The sequence below is a fragment of the Macrosteles quadrilineatus genome, unplaced genomic scaffold (genome assembly GCF_028750875.1).
Source record: "Macrosteles quadrilineatus isolate MER2022 unplaced genomic scaffold, UCM_ALF_1.0 Scaffold_2__2_contigs__length_208266976, whole genome shotgun sequence".
NCBI lineage: Eukaryota > Metazoa > Arthropoda > Insecta > Hemiptera > Cicadellidae > Macrosteles > Macrosteles quadrilineatus.
In genome coordinates this window covers 203,483,168-203,502,864 of record NW_026542595.1, presented here as the reverse complement: position 1 = coordinate 203,502,864, position 19,697 = coordinate 203,483,168, and the positions used below count along the sequence as shown (strand labels likewise).

At 33.4% G+C, this 19,697-nt stretch overlaps 1 protein-coding gene across 2 annotated transcripts in view; it reads right to left on the bottom strand.

The window, feature by feature from the left end:
- The window catches only part of LOC128986903 (kinesin-like protein CG14535), a 205,866-nt gene that overhangs the window by 23,056 nt on the left and 163,113 nt on the right, over positions 1–19,697 (bottom strand). For both annotated transcript variants that reach the window (XM_054407508.1, XM_054407509.1), the window contains exon 3: positions 6,160–6,328. In XM_054407508.1, the coding sequence (XP_054263483.1) occupies positions 6,160–6,328 (169 nt within the window). The remainder of the gene's footprint in view (positions 1–6,159; positions 6,329–19,697) is intronic.

The window sequence follows — 19,697 nt, the reverse complement described above, 5'->3', positions numbered from 1 at the left end:
TCGCATTGTAAAATTATAAGCTCGTTTTTCATGTCTAGTTCATGTCAGGTGACACTGGGCGTTAGTGTCGACGAAATTACCATAGTTTAGTACAAAATTTCTTGATTCCTTAATGTTTATCATTTTATCTACAAATACATAGTTATGTCAAATTACAATTCAATAGTATATATTTGAGCCTATACCCCATTCTAAATGAAGATCGAAAATATTTCCATACATCTCAATTGATCAAATAACTAAGAAACAGTATTTTTTCTGCAATCGAAAATTATTTCATTATCAATGCATATGCACACAAACTTGGTGATTGTACCAGTATGTTATTGTTCGATGTATCACGAATTCTCCCCAGTAGTATTGAGGTTTACAACCCCATAACTCTACGCCAATGGATTAAGTCTTCCGCGAAATATTCGGTTGTTATTGAAAATCAAGACAGCAGAAGCAATAATAATAATACGGCCCTGGGCAATCCCCCTTCTCAAACTCCCACCCCTACACATTGAGGCTACCGTAACCTGATTGTGGACCTAACTCTGAAGTAGCTATCACTCAATCTTTTGTAGGAAGGTTATCCTTCCATTCCCACTGCTGTACTTCATGTGCTTGTTTTTTACATTAATTAAAGGGACATGGATTGACGTCAATTTGATAGTGACATACATTAAGGGACTTGAACAGTTTTCTTAGAAAGGTGTTGATGGTTTATACAAGTATTAAAATGCAGTTTGTGCATTATTTTATGTTTTGTTTTTGTTCCGACTTCTTAAAGGGGTGTCTTGTTTGGAAGCAGTATCATCATCTTATTAATTAGTGGCTGAAAGTAGTTTAAGCGAAATCTAAGACTAACACTTTAACTTCTTAAGACCTAACCTCAGAAGAAAAGACACAGTAGACTATAAAGAGACTGTGATAATGTTAAGCCTAATCAATTTGTCCATAAGATTGCTTAGATCTTAACAAAACCATCCAGAAAAAAGTTAGTGCACTTATGTATCGATTTAACTAGGGCTCTGCCCCAGGCTTTCAAAATTTGTTCGTATTTTGGAAAGAAATTACTATGCATTGAAGAAAGGAAAATTAAAATTTGGCTTGTTGAGTTTGACAAAATGGTGAATAGAGTACATTTTCATTTATCTCTCGAAGATTTCATTGTGAAAAAGTTCAATATTGTTCCTAGTCAACAGATATAATGCTGCTAGTTACATTACAAACAATGGATGATACTTTGAAACGTACAATACCCTTCTTCAAGTAAAACCAAGTATAATTAAAAAAAAAAATAAGGTAAGAACAAATAATCTTTTTTGTATTGTTTATGAATTTAAATATTTTATGTTCGGTTGTTTTCATTCAACTGTAATTATATTCGTGCCAAATAATCTGACAACAATGTAAATAAACAAAACACCCTCATACAATTTTATCCACAGAGACAGTTAATTGTCCATAATACTAGACAAAGCATGTGTATATGTAGCATAAGGTTGTCTACAAATTCATTTTCCTGGAAACATACAACAATAAGAGAAAATAGCATGAACTCAAAGCGTTTCTACATAGCCAGTGACAATAATTGTGACAAACATGCAAATAACAACGCACGGCCACTCTATTATTATCTTGAGACAGAGTTATATTCCAACATCACACCGGACAAAGCAGGTGAATTCAAAGCAAACGGTTTGCTGTAAATTCACTTTCCTGGAAACACCTAAGAGGAAATAAAATGAAATAACGTGAGTGTTCCACTGTGATAATAATTATGACAAAACAGCAATGCGAATACCACACAAAGGTCCGTTTTAATCCCGAGAGTTATATTTGATCATAACGCTAGACCAAGCAGGTGCATACGGTTTGCTGCGAGTTCACTTTGATCTTGAAATATCCCAGTAAACAGTGCACAGTTGACACTGTAATTTACACTCCACGCCTTGTACACGTAACAGATGGCGCTGTGTATGCGTGTGTGTGTGTGTGTGTGTGTGTCTATGTGTACCATATCTCAGCGTGAGTCTTGCTTGGTTTATTTTGTATTTTTTGTAATAAAAACTTATAACTACCGTTTTTGTTTGTTTTAAAGCTATAAGGGAATTAGTTAAATTTTTTTAATTAGTTTGACAAGATGAATTGGGCAGTAAAGAGTAAAACGACTGAACTGTATATTTTTCCAAGTTACCAAATCTATGACTCGATTATTTTAGATTATGTTTGTTTTGTTATTCAAATTTGGGTTTTAATTTGTCTGGTTGAATACGAAATTACAGTTATGTATATGGCTCCCTTAAATATTTATGAGGTATAAGATTGACATTTAAGATTAGTTTTAGTAAAACTCGTATGTGACTTTAAAACATATCCATACTTTACAGAGGATACATAATAACGAGGTAATTACGATCAGGTTCAATGAGGTTCAAGGATTGAGAGAGAAGTAAAATTGTAATGATTCTAACTTCAATTAATCAGCTGTTAATGCCAATTTAATTGTTGAGTGGTGCAATTAGTTTGGTACAATGTTTCATTGCAGCGATCACGGTCGGCGGCAATAAAAGGGTATAAACGAAAACATAACCTCTAGAAGTTATGAGTACTGTAATGAATTTTAGTAATTAAAAATGTTCGTAGGTGAAGTATGAAACACAACTCGCGTAAATATTTTTAACTACACTCGTAGACGTTTTTTAGGCACTCGCGATGGCTCGTACCTTAAATTTTCAACTCGTGTCGTTAACACTATCTTTACGGAATCGCTGCGTAAACTATTTTACAACCAACCTTTGGCTTTCCCTTTACAAATAAACAAATTACTCTTTTGGTGGTTTTATATTAACTACTCTTCAACAGTATCGCTGTTCACAAGGAGATTTAAACTCGCCAGTTTTAAAATAGAAGCCACTTTATCCTGTGTAGTTGATGGGGTAGTAGTAATTAGTCTTGGTAACGAGGATGAGGGGGAATTAGTGGGGGGGGGGGGGAGACTAAACACATGACAAGACTTATAGACTAAACTAGGATTGGGTATTCTTCATCATATGAGTAAGAGATTCTCGATTTATAAACATTTTCTTAATCCCTAAGTCTTTTTTTCTATGTAATATACAGCTGGGATCTGCTTAAAAACATAGTTCTACGCTGTTATCCAACGTACTTTCTTTAGAAAACAATACTACTTTTTTTTAATTTTCCCTTTTTAAATTTATATGTTGTGTTCCACGATTTTTCTTCAAGTTCCCAGTTATCTTACAGGTTAGATCCTACTTTAAGACAGGATTAAGTTCCGGAATCCCAAACATCATCGCACTTGTGTTTCAATAATCATCAGAGATGATAAAGTCCCCAGTGACTCTATCTAAAGTTCCACTAAACCAAAAACTGTTTAAACGCCAAAATGACCGGTATAAAACAGCGATTGGGAAGATTTCATCCCTCCTGCAGAACGATCATTGCCCGACAGTGAATTCTTATTTCTTCCAAACAGCCATTCGATCAGGCTTTTGTATTCGGCAGAGGGTTCCCCAAATCACACCCGTCAAGAGATACTTTAAATCCCGGCATCATTCTCCCCTCCCCACCCCTCCCCTCCTCCGCCACTACACGGGCAAATAACCCCACATCCGATTAGGATATGTGATGGCCCAACTGGTTTGGATTAACCGGGAAAAGGTTTTCTACAAACAATCTAGGGACACTTAAAGAGTTTCAACCAAACTTGGTAGTGTGTTTATAAAAATATTTGTTGGAATTAATCCGAAGTAGTATCAGTACTTGCACAGGTTGTGGAATATTTACGGTCACATTAACAAACCATTAGGTCTTTACATAAGTCCAAATTTAAGTAGAATGTTTGATGTTAAACAGTTAGTGGCTAGCTGTTACTGAAATATTTTACAAGTTAAACATTTAGTTATTAGTCGATAATATATAATATTTTTAGGATATTAGTTAAGTGTATCGCTTATTGTACCATCGACTTGATATACTATACTCATAATAAGCTGTCAACTACATTCGTGGATTCATAATCAATACTTACAGTGCGAATATGACTGTGTAATTGTGTGAGCTTAACAAATCATGTTCATAAACACTTTTAACCTAATTTTAATACAATTGACGAAGTTAAACGAACATGAAAGGCCAAAAGGTGGATACATCACCTTTACGTCCTAAACGTCCTCGTACTAAGAAATTGACAGTTTAAGTTTATAGTAGGTAGTACATCCAATAATATCTTCCTTTTATCTGCTTCACATAACATAATATTGCATTGTAAATCAATCAATGGTTTCTACTGTTAATTCATTTACTCCACACTACACTATTTTGACGAACTTCCCACACAAGGATTTAGTCCAGAAAACAGTTGTTTGCCGTCAGCTTAATCAAATGGGGTTTCATTGCGTACTACTGTACTGTAATGAGTTTTACCGGACACCAATCAGCTGATTATACTGTATTTGGATGGCATTGAGTGGTTATAAACAAAAACATAACCTCTCTTAGAGGTTATGACTAGCGATTTTTAGTCCTTTAGTTGGTGGTAATATATAAGGATTTGTACAGATTTAGTAGTATGGCGTAAACTAACGTACGTAGCTCGTCCAAAATGTGTTTACCGGACTCGTATGGTAACGACACTCGTCCGGTAAACACTTACTTTCAGGACTAGTAACGTAATATACTATTTTATCTTAGAATAAATTTCCCGTAAGGAGATTGGTATGTATTTATTGTACTCACATTTATCTTTAGTATTCAAGAACACCACAGGATTGACAATTTTTACAAGGATAAAATTATAGACAAAAAGCACGTTTGTGCTAAGTTATTAGTTTCAGGTGTACTGATTTCCATCAGATACAGTTTCTTGGCATTGACTAAGACAGAGAATCGTCAGCCTTGACAGCACCTGCGTTTCCCCCAACCTCCAGCTATAACTCGATTGCCGACCCTTATTTCTTCCCAACTGCAATTCAATCATCCTTTGTGTTCAGCGAAAGTCTTTCTCTAAATCACACTCTTCAAAGAAAATGTGTACAGCTTTCTGCAACTCGTGATAGAGGCTATTCCTGTATCGGACTACTACCCGAATCTTTATAGTAAATTTAAGTAAAACTCATTGAATAAAAAACAACAGAAATATGATCAATTTCACTGGATGTTGAAAGCAACATTTGCAAGTAATATCAGATCATTGAAAGATTCCTAATCTTTGGTCGATTCCGTAATTGTCAAATTGAGGTTTTAATCAACGTTTTTGCTCGAGCTGAAATCGGTATTCCTATTCACCTTATAGTTACACTTTTAGTTTTGAAGCAACATAGCCTAGAATTTATTTGTCCTTTAATTCAATAAGTAAACATAAGCGAGCGTTTTATTGATGCATTACTGTCACTCAAAATTCGCTCTAACATTTGAAAGCCACTCAAAGTATTATTCCTAAGACCCTCAGTTAAACAGTTTAGAGCAATCACCTACAACCGTAATAGTAGTTTTTACTATTCAAGTATGACAAAAGAGCCATGTTCCAAATTTAATGTACTAGTTGTTCTGCCCCAAGATGTGTTACATATTGGTTCTGCCCGTGCTTCTCAACGGCGCGAAAATACTTAGAGAATAATGCGGGTCACGAAATATTTCGTAAACAAAATTTACACACACTTACCATGCTAATTATATAGGCAATTCTCAATCGTACTTATTGATAAAAAAAAATTAAAACCTCTTGTGTATGTGTATTAAAATGTGTGGCAGAATAAAATGATTAACTCAGTTAAGAAATACAATAAGTTAAAACAAAAATGTAACAGGTAATGCATCTTCATATATTATTTTACTTGCATATGTTTGACTAGTAAACAAATTTAACTAAAATTCTGTCGAAACCCCTGACATGGGGGACCATTTTAAGAGGGTCTCGGGGCCCTGAAAGTGATTACGAAATTGATGGTGTATGTTCTCCATGAATTCTACATGTATGTACCAAGAGGACAAGGTCCAGCGGTGTTTGAGTTTATCACTGCCAAACAAATGTACAAACAAACCAACATTTATACTTATAGATTCACTACACTTGAAGCGACAGGGATTTCACTGCTTAATTGGGTAAGGTAAAACATTTTCACAAAAAAGATTCGATGATTCCCTTACCTTCCCGACCCCAGTGACCTCCTTGACCCCTATCCTCCTGAGCAGCGCTGGGGGTGGCGGGGGAGGGGACCGGTGCAGAACTCCGCAGAACCCTGAGGAAGGCACAACCTCGTCCTCCGTCCTCTTGCGACGATGAGGTGACGCCGACAGGTTCAACTTCTGGGCAGCTCTGGAAATAACACAAAGAGTGAGTGTACAAGAATTAACACTGGCTTAAGTAAACTATTTTTTATGTGTACTCGCTTCACATACTAAGATCTGTTTTACACATTTATCAGACTAGTCTTAGAGTGTAGTGACATTATCACATTAATAAAATCCACTGGTGATTGATGAGCTGGTAACGTGGTAGAGCGTGGTGCCCAAGATCCCAGGTTCAAATCCCACCAATCACTAATGGGTTTTATTCATGTAAGATTGCCACAACTCTTCCTAGAATGTGAACGTGGGACTTAACAAATAAAAAAGAATTTGTGATTGGCGGCATTCTAGCACAAGACCTTGTTATTCTAAGCCCCTAGTTCTACCACTAGACCAACTCGCTCTCCAAAATGTGGAAGTAAAATTAACGTCAGTACAGTATTTCCTACACATTAAGGATTTTTTTAAGGATTAACTTACAATTACAACATTTAAAAACCTGTAGAGTTATCTTAGGGTCTCAATATAAGATATTTATTGCATTTGTTAGTATATATAAACTTTATCAAATTTGATCTCATCCTAGTATAAGTTCTGGTATGCACGCTTTGAGGCTATTAGGATGATTGATGATTATGTTTCTAAATCGTTTTCTTCAGACACGTGTCAAAATAGTAATACACAACAATAAAATAATAGAAAATAAAAGCTTAGGAACTGAGCTAATCAACAGTTTTTTTACATTTCTAGGAAGTGTTTTAATTACATTTTGTGAAAAGGTAAAACAGTAATATCTGGTGGACGAGAGCTCAAAATGATTAGGCAATGGAACTTTAAAGTATTCAATTTTACTATTGAAGTAATTAATTCCCGTATAATCTGAATGTTTAATTTGAAGCTGAGAGTTCAATATAAAACTAAAAATATTTACATGAATTAATAACATTGAATATTGATGTATGGAATAAAGCAAATAATCAACATGGGAGATCAACATAGGTAATATTCAATATTGAATTTTAACTAGTAATACGATCGTATGTATTCTGATTAATTCCTTTTGTACTAAAGTCAAAAGGTTTAAAGAAGGATTAAACATTAGAGATTTTAAACACTAATTAATTCATTTGACTTGATGACATAAGTCTCTTAAAAGTTTACTTTAAAGAGGCTTCGTTTAGCATCACATTACCATAATGAGAGGTTTGTTGTTGAAAATAGCAATTCCTATTTTATACGATTTCCCACAAAATCATTCACCTCAGTTATATTTCAAGTCCTCCAATGTATACATTTTAAATCCATAAAAGGTTAAATTACTTGTGTCCGCCGGTCGATCCTAATGTATCCTATTACAGGAGATGCATTTTGGCGAAATTAAATCGCCATCATCAGTCCTAATATTGAGCTTCCCTATTAGTTGCGTCTTGAAGTTTTAAAAACCCATACACGAACCCTTATACACGTGACGAATGAAACATAAATACACGATAGGCCTAATTTTATTTTTACTATGGACATGTAGACGCGCGTCGGTCGTGTGCCGAAAAGAACTTATATTAGGGCTGATGATGGCGATTTAATTTCCCCGAAATGCATCTCCTGTAATAGGATACATTAGGATCGACCGGCGGACACAGGTAATTTACCTTTTATTGATTGTCATACCGATCCGGAACAACAACAAACAACATAAAATGAAGTATGTATTTTACTTTTTTTTACAAGTAAAATTGTGAAGATTTATATCTATTATCTACTTTTAAAAAATATACAGATAATTAATTTAGTTGAATACAAAGCTTTGCTAAATTAGGTGATAACAAAAATAACAACTGAACGATGTTATGGTTGATTAATTTTACCATATTTATCGGACTTATATAATAAAACACACTCAGAGAACATGCACGGATTATTATCGTCGTCGAAACTGTCAAAACTTCAAAAGGAGCAATAATAAATAACAAATTAGAGGCGGAGCTGAGAATTTGATTAAAGATTCCATTAGCACGTCCCTCAACACTATATTATTTGTCACCGAATATTTGTCACTGACTGTCAGGCTGTGACTTGGCTTCATATCTGTGTATGTGGTGAATTTCAGGGATCACATTGTACTGTACCGTCTTTTATTCGCTACCTGAAAATATTAGTAATGAAATTAAAAACCCACGTAGCAATTCAATTATTTTGTAGTTAACCTTAATAGTTTGTAATTTAACAACCATGATAATGCACTTCTAGTTTAATTAGGAGTGAAAACTGAGTTTTCTTTATGTATTTAGGTTATTTTTAAATACCTTTTTTAGTAGTCTACCTCAACTGTTGGTCCCTCCGTACATCTAGTTAAACATTTCGATCGGTGATAGAATACTTACTCACACTCAATTTCAAACAACCTTTGAAATTTAATTTAATTTTATCACAGTAATAAAAAAATTCTGCTGTGCTTTGCTTTATGCGGACAGCCATATCAGTAACAGTTTGTAAAATGTACGCAGGTTTAAAATGCAACACAATAAATTAGGCAGTTTCTGTAGCGGTTTACAGTATTTAAGTAATTGCTTTATTTTGCTACAAGTGTACTATTAAAGCTTTCTAGCTATTTCCTGTAAACGGCGTTTCATCATAAAAAAGGGGTTGCCCAAAAGAACCCGAAATTCCAATTTTTTTTAAGTAGATTTTTCTTGTAAAGCAGACTTTTACTTATCAAAAGAACTTGGACTTGGATCACCAGTTAATGAACATTTATGAGGGTTAACTGTACTGCGTTTAGTATCATATAATATTTACATATCAAAAATAAATAATACAATCACAAATAACTATCTGACATGATGTTATGTATAAAGGAAGTTGAAAGGCAATTAGTTCCTTATTTTTTCAACTTATTACTGTGATAATATCACATGTTGTGATGTAATGTACTTAATTAATTTACAACAAGTTATCAAAACTAGTTTTTTTTTACCAAAGAAGAAATTAACTAGATTTTAAAATGACCAACGAAGGAATTGGTTGTATGTTTTTTTATTTGTTATTTAATATTTTAATAATCAAAATTGACATCTAGAGATCGGGTTTTATGATGATTATGTGATGGTCATAAAAAGCACCAGCTTTTAATAACACTGATTAAATACAAAGCAGAAATGATGTCTTTGAGGACTTAATTGGCTGTTATTTTGGTCTTTACACTGGTAGCTTATGAATGAAAAGACATTTTCCATTTAGCGTAAAAGCTGTTTTGATACATCATATGCACCAACGTTTATGAATCGCTATTCTACAGTAATTAATGGAAATACGTATCACTATTTTTATAATATTACCATATATTAGAAACATGAGAAAGCATACAATAGTGTGGATCCAATAATCCTAATAAATACAGGGATAAAATAAATTAAATCTTACATCACTGAAATAAAAGATAAACAATGAAATAATTTAACACGCATAAAGATTATACAACAAAATAATAATGTTACATTGATATTGATTTTGAACAGTGACTGCACTGGGAATCTTCGAACCATTTTGAGACTTTAAAATACACACTAAATACAAATTCTTATTGTTACACGTAAAAATACAGTATTTAAAATTTAATGTGAAAAGGACATTATTATTCATTATGTTCATGTTTGAGCTGAAACCTAAAAGTTAGATCTTTTGTTTTTGAGAGCTCAGCGATCATCTAAAAATAGCAATTATCTATCTTAGCAGTAAAAGAATTCAAGCAAAAATTTACTATCCATCGTTATTAACAGTTTTTCTTTAAATTGTTCATTTCATCCCAACTACTTAATCAGAAAATAAACATAAGTATCATTCTTAGCGAAATCGTTGTAATACTTAATGTAAAATTTTAACAACTTCATCAGAGGGTAAAACAAATCCATTAGATAAATTGGAAAACGTAAAAGGGATGACCATTCAATAACTTTGATGATACTGTACAAATTATTACTAAACGCAGATCCACTGGTTTTCCAATTCATCACTTTCAGCTTCAACCGACATGTTAACAGGGAAAAGTGAGTTTGTTGAATTGCAGACGAATATTTCCATTTCGCAAATCAATGTAACATTTATTTTTGCTCATGATTTAATTACTAATACAAGTAAAGGTAATTACTAGCGTAAAACTAATTATTTTAGGTAATTGCTTCTACTGTATTATATTTATAGAAACAAAATTTTCACAAACAAGTTTTTAATGGTTTTAAATATTATGATACCATATACATATTGTACTTAGTTTACCTTCAAGAGTCTTAGTACACAAGAAAAGTTTACTAGAGCTAATCAATTTTTTTTATACTTTTATCTATATAATAGAACTTACTCAAACATAATGCAATGAAGAAAACATTGATTCATTAAGTTAATTAATTAAAACAGTTTTTAATGTAAAACTGAAATTACCTTAAAAGTGTTTACTGTGTACGAGGATGATGATTTAACATTACAATTTATGGATGACATTCTAAAGGACCAAGAGCATCACAAAACTATTATTCAACTTATTTAATGGACGCCTAAACAGTATTGAGTTAATTTTACTTTTTGTCGTGGTAGTTAAATGCACCAGTAAAGTTCAGTACCAATAATAAAATAATAAGTTATGATCAAGAAATGAATTTGCCTAGTATTTTTATTATAGCGTTAAATCTACACAATAAAATAAGCACCTTTTTAGGTAATATATCATCGTCATCTGCAAAAATGTTTAGTTCAAATGTTTTTACGTTATATGGCAGTTTATATTATATTTTTTAATCGACAAAACCATTTTAGCGTTCCTATATAGGGAATAGGCTATTACCGGGACCAGGGCCCGATTTACTTTTTAGTTTCAAAGTCTCCAGAGGCCAAAATCCCATTCCTCCAAATTCAAATAGTCTATAATCATTTTTCATATACAATCCACCAAACACTATTAACATTCCACCAATCTACACCTTATTACCCTGTAGCATAAAACTTAATTACTAGCATAACCTAATTTTATTTAAATCTGACAAATTCATTTAAGGAAATACTTTAGGAAAATCTAGTTAGGAAATTCGGTTCGCCTGTAGGTTAGCTGTGGGGTGGGGTATCTTTAAATCTGCAATCATTAATTATTGTCTCACTTTCATTCTAACTAGAATAAATGTAACAACAATTATATACAAATGCACTATATTCTCCTTTGAATAAAAAGATGCAACTTTACTAAAATATTCTTCAAAGTCATGGATAAGTTTTTGCAAGAAACGTTCATTCTTCCGACGTTTTGTATTTAAAACAATCAGAAAAACACAATTATATAAAAACTATGATGACCATAGACCAAAGCCCAAGGAACACGAAAAACCATAAAGCTTTTTCATTGTCATTTTTGACAAAATCATCTTCTACTAAATGTATTTGCAGCAAAAGGTGTGTTACAAATATGCTAAAACACGACGAGGAAGTTTTAATTGACAGTAACATGAATAGGCAAAGAACCATTTGCACAAACAATATTGTAATGCGAATCATGGTTGGCTTTAACATGAAGCCTTTCCAGTACAAGCAGACATCAAAGACATGTTTGGCCGCCAATTAGGGAGGATTGTGGTCTTTGAGAAGATCATCCCTCCATAACTCCCTCATTAATACCACTTGTGATGGCAGACGACAGAAATGTAAATAAAACTGTTTGAAGTAGGAAAAGGGGGATGGGGAGTCATAGATGTAAACAAGTGCATCAGGAGAATAAATAAAACAATCAGTGTAAGGGGGCTTAAAAAGTAGAGTTTGACAGTTTTCATAATCAGTAAAGAACCATAGCTTTTACTTTCAGTACAAATAATGTGGGTTTTATAGAGTTTACTCTTGGCTGAAGCTATTTACTATTATAACGAAACCTGTCAAAATTATACATAATATACTTTGCAATCCATAAACTTATGCTGGGAGCAGCTTATAATATAAGCGCTTCTATGTCGTTCAAGAGGGTCACTTTTTTAATAATTTGTAAGAATAATAAAATGTATAGTGAATTTTACTTGTATTATAGCTACATCTTTTATATTAGGCATGGTAGTGTAATTTAATTCTATTACGATAAACTAATAGGTCAGGACAGGTCATATGGACTAAAGTACAATATTTACTTCGACCATTTATTCTTAAAAACACACAAATAGTTCAATATTTTGCGGATAACAGATTAAATAGGTCGAAAACAAGGGATAAAAAAGTTGATAAAAGGTAGCAAATTTAAAACCCCCAACGTGAGTTATAACAGCTGACATTAACTGCACAATAAAGTCAATCCATGAAAAACATATAACTAGTAGTAATAGTTTTAGCAGGACTTAAAATGTTTCGCCATTGGCCTCAGATAGCAAAAAGCATGTAGACAGTTTCCATTTTGTAGCGTTGCTGCAATCATTGGAATGAAACAAGACAATGTGATGTCCATTTCGTAACTCACAAGGGCTGTTATTGCAGTATGAGTAGAGTTGTTTTTCCATTTCACCCATTTAAACACTATTCACTGGATTTGACTGGTTGTTAGTGAATAGCATAATGGAAAATGTTCACCTGTTTGAAAACAAAACTTTGCCTAGCAATGCTTATTGTCTATGTAATTCTGCGTTACTGTCGAAAATGTTAACTTGTGGTTGGTAGCTAACACAAATTAGACAAACAACAAATTTGTTTAAGAAATACATTATGTTTATGTAAATATCTATATATAGCTGAGTACCCGTCCTTCGTACGGGGTTGGTATACAATGCTTATTGTAGTTAAATACTCGTGCTTTGCATTTGCAATGAGAGAGGACACGTTTTGAGAAAATTTGGTTTACTATAATCTACGGTATACTATAGTATAAAGAACATCTACCATTGCCATAATGTTCTACAACTTCACCTAAACAATAGAAAGAAGTAAAGTTCTCACACTCAGGTTTTTGTTGCTGCTTGGTTCAAATTAGCTGATGTCATAAATGTATAAAGAACTAATGGTGCTGCACCCTGTTGGTAAACCGTATTAACTTTTAATGCTATTGAAGATCATAGAAACAAATTGTGTAGTTGAAACAACTGGCAAAATTATTTAATTCCTTTTAAATATGAAAACTCATAAGGTTAACATGGGAAACTCTAGAGCCGCTGGGGCGGAGCCCGAAAGGATTTTTGAGGTAAGAATATGTCTATATGTTACTCGGGAATGTGAGCTATCATCATACCAAATTTCAACACAATCCGACCAGTAGTTAATGCGTGATTGAACTTCAAACAAACAAACAAACAAACAAACACACAAACTTTCACATAATACTATATCTAATATATAAAATTATCGTGTCACAGTGTTTGTCTGCAAACTCCTCCGGAACGACTTCACCGATCGTTATGAAATTTGGTGTGTAAATTCTGTAGGTATGCGAATCGGACGTAAACTATTTCCCGTTTCGAAATTCTTAAAAGGGCTCCGCCCCAGTGGCTCTGGAGTTTCCCATGTTAACCTTATGAGAAATGGAATTAATGAATCTTAACAGCTGTTTCAATTAAACAAGTTGGTTCTGTTCTATGATGTTCAATAGCATTAAAGTTACAAGGATTACCAACAGGGTGCAGCACTATTATTTCTTTTACATTTATGACAACAGCTAATTTGCAACCAAAAGGTGAGTGAGCGTAGCGAACGAACTTCAACCTGGAGGCGAATGAGCGTAGCGAACGAGCTAACCTGAAGGCAAGTGAGCGCAGCGAACGAGCTCCAACCTAAAGGTGAGTGAGCGTAGCGAACGAGCTCCAACCCAAAGGTGAGTGAGCGTAGCGAACGAGATCATCTTGAAAATTAAACGTAACGGTACTTTCTTTCCATCGGTCTGTCTTAGGGGAAACCTATAACTTAGGCGATACGAAGTTCGCCGGGTCAGCTAGTCTATATATATAAAAGGCAAAGCCCTCACTGACTGACTCACTCACTCACTCACTCATCACTAATTCTCCCACTTCCCATTTACCTAGGAGGCTGAAATTCGGTACACCGATTCTTTGGGCATTAAATAGAAAAACTGAGTAGTTTTTATTCTGATCGGGCTTTCGGGCTCCGCCCCAGTGGCTCTGGAGTTTCCCATGTTAACCTTATGATTTTTCATATTTAAAAGGAATTAATGAATCTTAACAGCTGTTTCAATTAAACAAGTTGGTTCTGTCCTATGATGTACAATAGCATTAAAGTTGCAAGGATTACCAACAAGGTGCAGCACTATCATTTTTATTTATTTATGACAACAGCTAATTTGCAACCAAAAGGTGAGTGAGCGTAGCGAACGAACTTCAACCTGGAGGCGAGTTAGCGTAGCGAACGAACTTCAACCTGGAGGCGAGTTAGCGTAGCGAACGAGCTAACCTGAAGGCAAGTGAGCGCAGCGAACGAGCTCAAACCTAAAGGTGAGTGAGCGTAGCGAACGAACTTCAACCAGGACGTGATTATGAGCCATGCGAATACTTATGAAGTTAAACGGGGCAAAGCCCGCGGGTACAGCTAGTGATATATAAAAGGCAAAGCCCTCACTGACTGACTCACTCACTCACTCACTCATCACTAATTCTCCCACTTCCCATTTACATAGGAAGCTGAAATTCGGTACACCGATTCTTTGGTCATTAAATAGGAAAACTAAGTAGTTTTTATTTTGATCGGCTCCGCCCCAGTGGCTCTGGAGTTTCCCATATTAACCTTATGATTTTTCATATTTAAAGTAATTAATGAATCTTAACAGCTGTTTCAATAAAACAAGTTGGTTCTGTTCTATGATGTTCAATAGCATTAAAGTTACAATGATTACCAAGAGAGTGCAGCACTATTATTTTTTTTAACTTACGACAACAGCTAATTTGCAACCAAAAGGTGAGTGAGCGTAGCGAACGAACTTCAACCTGGAGGCAAGTTAGCGTAGCGAACGAGATAATCTGAAGGCAAGTGAGCGCAGCGAACGAGCTTCAACCTAAAGGTGAGTGAGCGTAGCGAACGAACTACAACCAGAACGTGATTGAGCCATGCGAATACTTATGAAGTTAAACGGGGCAAAGCCCGCAGGTACAGCTAGTATACTTATATAACAGTCTAGATGCCGTTTTCCAAAGCCATTAATATTTCCAAACTGTAACTGTGAGTCAAAATAGAGCCATATTTACTAAAAAAAATTAATATATATATATATATATATACACTATATAGTCAATGGTATATAGTCAGTGGACTAGTGTATATGTAGGCAATGCTTAAACTTAGATGCGAAATTTTAAGTGGTTTTAAGATGTGAGTAAACTAGAATAAGACTATGTGTGTGGCTGTTTTACTAAGCATCATGTATAGTTATATCTTCACCTACCCTACTGATAACGTAATTTGATGACCAAACTTTGGAGGTCTATGTTCTATACGTATACACAGCCAGTTCTAGGATGAAGTACCCTATGTATTATGGTAATACAATAAATATTTCTTTATTTAGTATTTCATAAACGGATTAATCCAAATTATTGATAGATTTTTTTACTATAAATAAAGTATTTGTTTAAATAAATCAATAATCAGCTCAAATATGTGCCGTTTAGTAAAGAGATTTGTCCTACCCCTGCATGGTAATCATCACATTGCCATACGGGTAAACAATACGCAAAATAGCTCATTGCCGCTCTAGAGCGGGAATGGATCTTTCCCACTTGCATAATTAGCTGATTTCCGAATAACCTTTAAAAAATGGAAACATAACCTAAATGACATTTTATATACAGCTAAAAAATTAATCTGTTTTTTTATTATAAGTTAATTGTGTTGATAGGAAAGATCTTTTATGCGTTACGAGCACTACATTCATTGCAGCTCTCGAAATGTATGACCACACTCAATTAAAGCTCCATGATACAGTTCTTGAATGGCAATGACGTAGCCTACTTCGCACTCTTGATACGCAAATAGCTATTCAGGATTCATTCTTAAACTATAGTAATTAGTTCTCCATGATATCCTTCTGTGTTGAAGATTAGTTGAGAATAGTAGTAGTTGAGAGAATAGTTTATGCATATCCTTATTACAATACATAAAGAAACAAACTACTGCATCACTTACCCTTCCATCTTGTATGTGTGGTTGACAGCTAAGTTATCATGACTCTCGCACGCACATCACTGCCACATACGCACCCGCGCACATGTTATGATCCAGTTCAAACTACGTTCTGAACATTAGAAAGTGATGGGGTTACGTGAGATTAGGAACGATGATCTGTAATAGGATAGTTTTTAGATTTTATATATAAAAAAAATTGACGAGTTTAAAATAAAATTACAGTAAATATAATAAAGATAAAATAATGTTATTTAAATATTAGTTTCTACCAATTCGATTTGCACAAAGTTGGAATTTATTTCTTAAATCAAAATGGCAAATAATATTAGTCCTATATAAAACATGTATTTTAATCTGGTGCTTAAATTGTGTTTCTGATTTTAATATCCTTTGTTATTCTAGCATGTACCAGAATTATCTATGAAGAATGATAATAAGATAACAATAATAGTTTCAAGTCCCCTTTATTTTTTTAACTGAAACTCATTAAAAATTCGAAGTTAGAAATTACAAACCACAGAAACAGGAGGTAAATTTGCAAAAATATGGTTGATGACCTGTAAGTGTAAATAAAAAATATAAGATAATTTAACAACATATTGTGTTATGTATAAGGTGATTGAAACAAAAGTTACAAATATAAACAATTAATAAAAAAACTTTAATAAAAAAAATGCCAAATAAATAATAATATCTCTATGCTAACTTTCAAAAATACAAATTTGCATACCTAAATGTATTTAAATGTGCACCTTACCTAATCATTATAAATGTATAAAAATATAATCACGTGAACATTAGGAACGAAACGCATAGGAACTAGCGCCGTGACGCCATGACCAGACTACGCGCCGGGCCGGGGCGAACTAAGCTCGGGCGTCGCGGCGCTATACCCCCCCCCCCCCCACCAGTGCTACCAACCCCCAAAACAGCCTACGGCGTAGATAAGAGCAGTCTGGCGTTAATTGCCGAGAGATTTGTCTTGGATCTGATTTGTCTGTGATCTAACTTCACTCGAGCTAGGACTCCTTTTAGTTTGGGCTTTAGCCGAGTCTGGCTTCTGTTTTATTTTACGTTCGTTTTACAGCAGAGTTTTGGGTTTTATGTGAAACGTTCACGACAATGACGGTGCTTTTGTGTACTTGTCTTAGTGACAAAGGAGTAAATAATTTATGGCGTAACAAAATTCTTTTGCTATAATGTTTAATTGTAATCAAATGGCGTATGAGGACGATTTAATGTATATAAATATGTTTTTTTGTGACTACAGGCTTATAAAATAACTTATACATTTGATATACCTACGCATAAAACTTAATAGATTTGGTTTTTGATGGTTAATGTTTTATGCACTAAAAATACCTTAAAAAAGGAACATCATATCCAACACAGTAATGTATCACTTACTAAAACAATTAATTTAGTATTTATTCCTTTATTTGTTCTTAAAATAAACCATTCCATTTTGCATTACAATATATTGCTCTGCAACATTTATGTTTTGAAATTACGTTCTAGTTCTAGTGATAGCTACGAGTTCTGATTAATCAAATGCAAAGGGAAAGTTAATTGGTGATAAAGATATGCTAATTTAATACGGCACAGTTTTTGTTAATAATTTACATGGTTATTCTTCGTTGTAAACTTATTATTTTATTTTAAGTTTTATACTACAATAATTCCGTTACCATGGTTGATTTTCCACATTTTATGGCCATTTCTTAACGTAGCTCAACACTATTCTGTTGATTAGTGATGAATACATTGACCTATTTTTGAAATATATCATTTACATGTATATTATTCTTTCCTTGTTTTAATTACAATTTTATAGATAGAATAGCAAAGTTTAACTTAATCATCACAAACACCATACCATACTATTCCAGTATTACATAAACTTGCATTACAAATTAATACAGATGTTGTTTTTTAAAGGTAAATTGTTTATTCAACCTATTACGCAAATACAAGTAAGGCGATGAAACTTGGCCTTTATGGCCGAAAGCGCATTCACTTAAACGTTTACTACCCAGGTTTAATAATGAAATTGCCTTTGTTATAGTCAGTATATTCCTGAATCATGTTTGGAATTTAAAGCTTATCCTAGCACATAAAGTTCTCCATAAACCTCATATTGCAATGCTTCAGTACAAAGTTTAATTGTACAGTTGTATATTCATCATATTGTTTATTTCTATGAGAAAGTTTATAGACAATACACGGTTTTTATGTTAAATAATTATAATTTCCCAACATTTTATCGGTGTACTAAACCAAATTAGTACATCTTTTTAAATCTATAAGTTTAACCTATAGTAAAACATTATGATATGGTAGCTTGCTACATATGTTTTCGAATGGGTATAATATAGAATAGGACGCATTCATGGACGGTTACTAACGTTTAACGTACACAATAGTTCTTACATATCAATAATATGATAACGCAAGATTTCAGTAAAATATTTCAAATACTCCTCCTTTATGTAATTTTTTTTGTTAAACATTTCATTCTATCAGTTTACCTTAATATGTTTCCTTTTTTTAATCATAGGATTCACTTATCAATGAGCAGAGCCCATTTTAGCGAATTTCCCTATAGGGAAGTAGCTATAACCGTAGGTGGCACGGTAAGACCTAGACCCGGGACCGATTTACTTTTTCATTTTGATGTCCCCAGAGGCCAAAAACACCATTCGTTCAAATTTTTATATATGTATATATATAAATATATATATACGTCCGTGAACGCGATAACTTGAGTAATTTTTGTCCGATTTTGATGAAATTTGGTTTAAGGGTGTAAAGCGGGATAAACTTGAATGAGTTCGCGAACCAGCATGATCGGACCATGGGAACGGGGTTTTACGGGGGGTTTTATGGGGTAAAAATTAGTTTTTCTCACTTTTGACCCTCAAAACACAAAATTTCCCAATTTCTCTTTAGATCTTTTTAAAGAGCTTAAAAAAACAATTAATTTAGTATTTAAAAGTATTTTTGTTCGGTTAATAGTAACGGAGAAAATTAATAAAATTGTAAATTTAAAATTCCCATGTTATTCTTATGGAGAATATTGTCAAATGTTGTAGTTTGCTTGCTTATGGATATATTTTTTATTTTGATCAAATTTATTTATTTTGTACTAAGCTATCAATATTTTACAAAAAAACAAACTTTATTAGTTTCCTTGTAGCAGCAAACCTAGGTACTCGTTAAACCTAATGTTATTAAAATATATTTAATTGAAAATCAATTAAGAC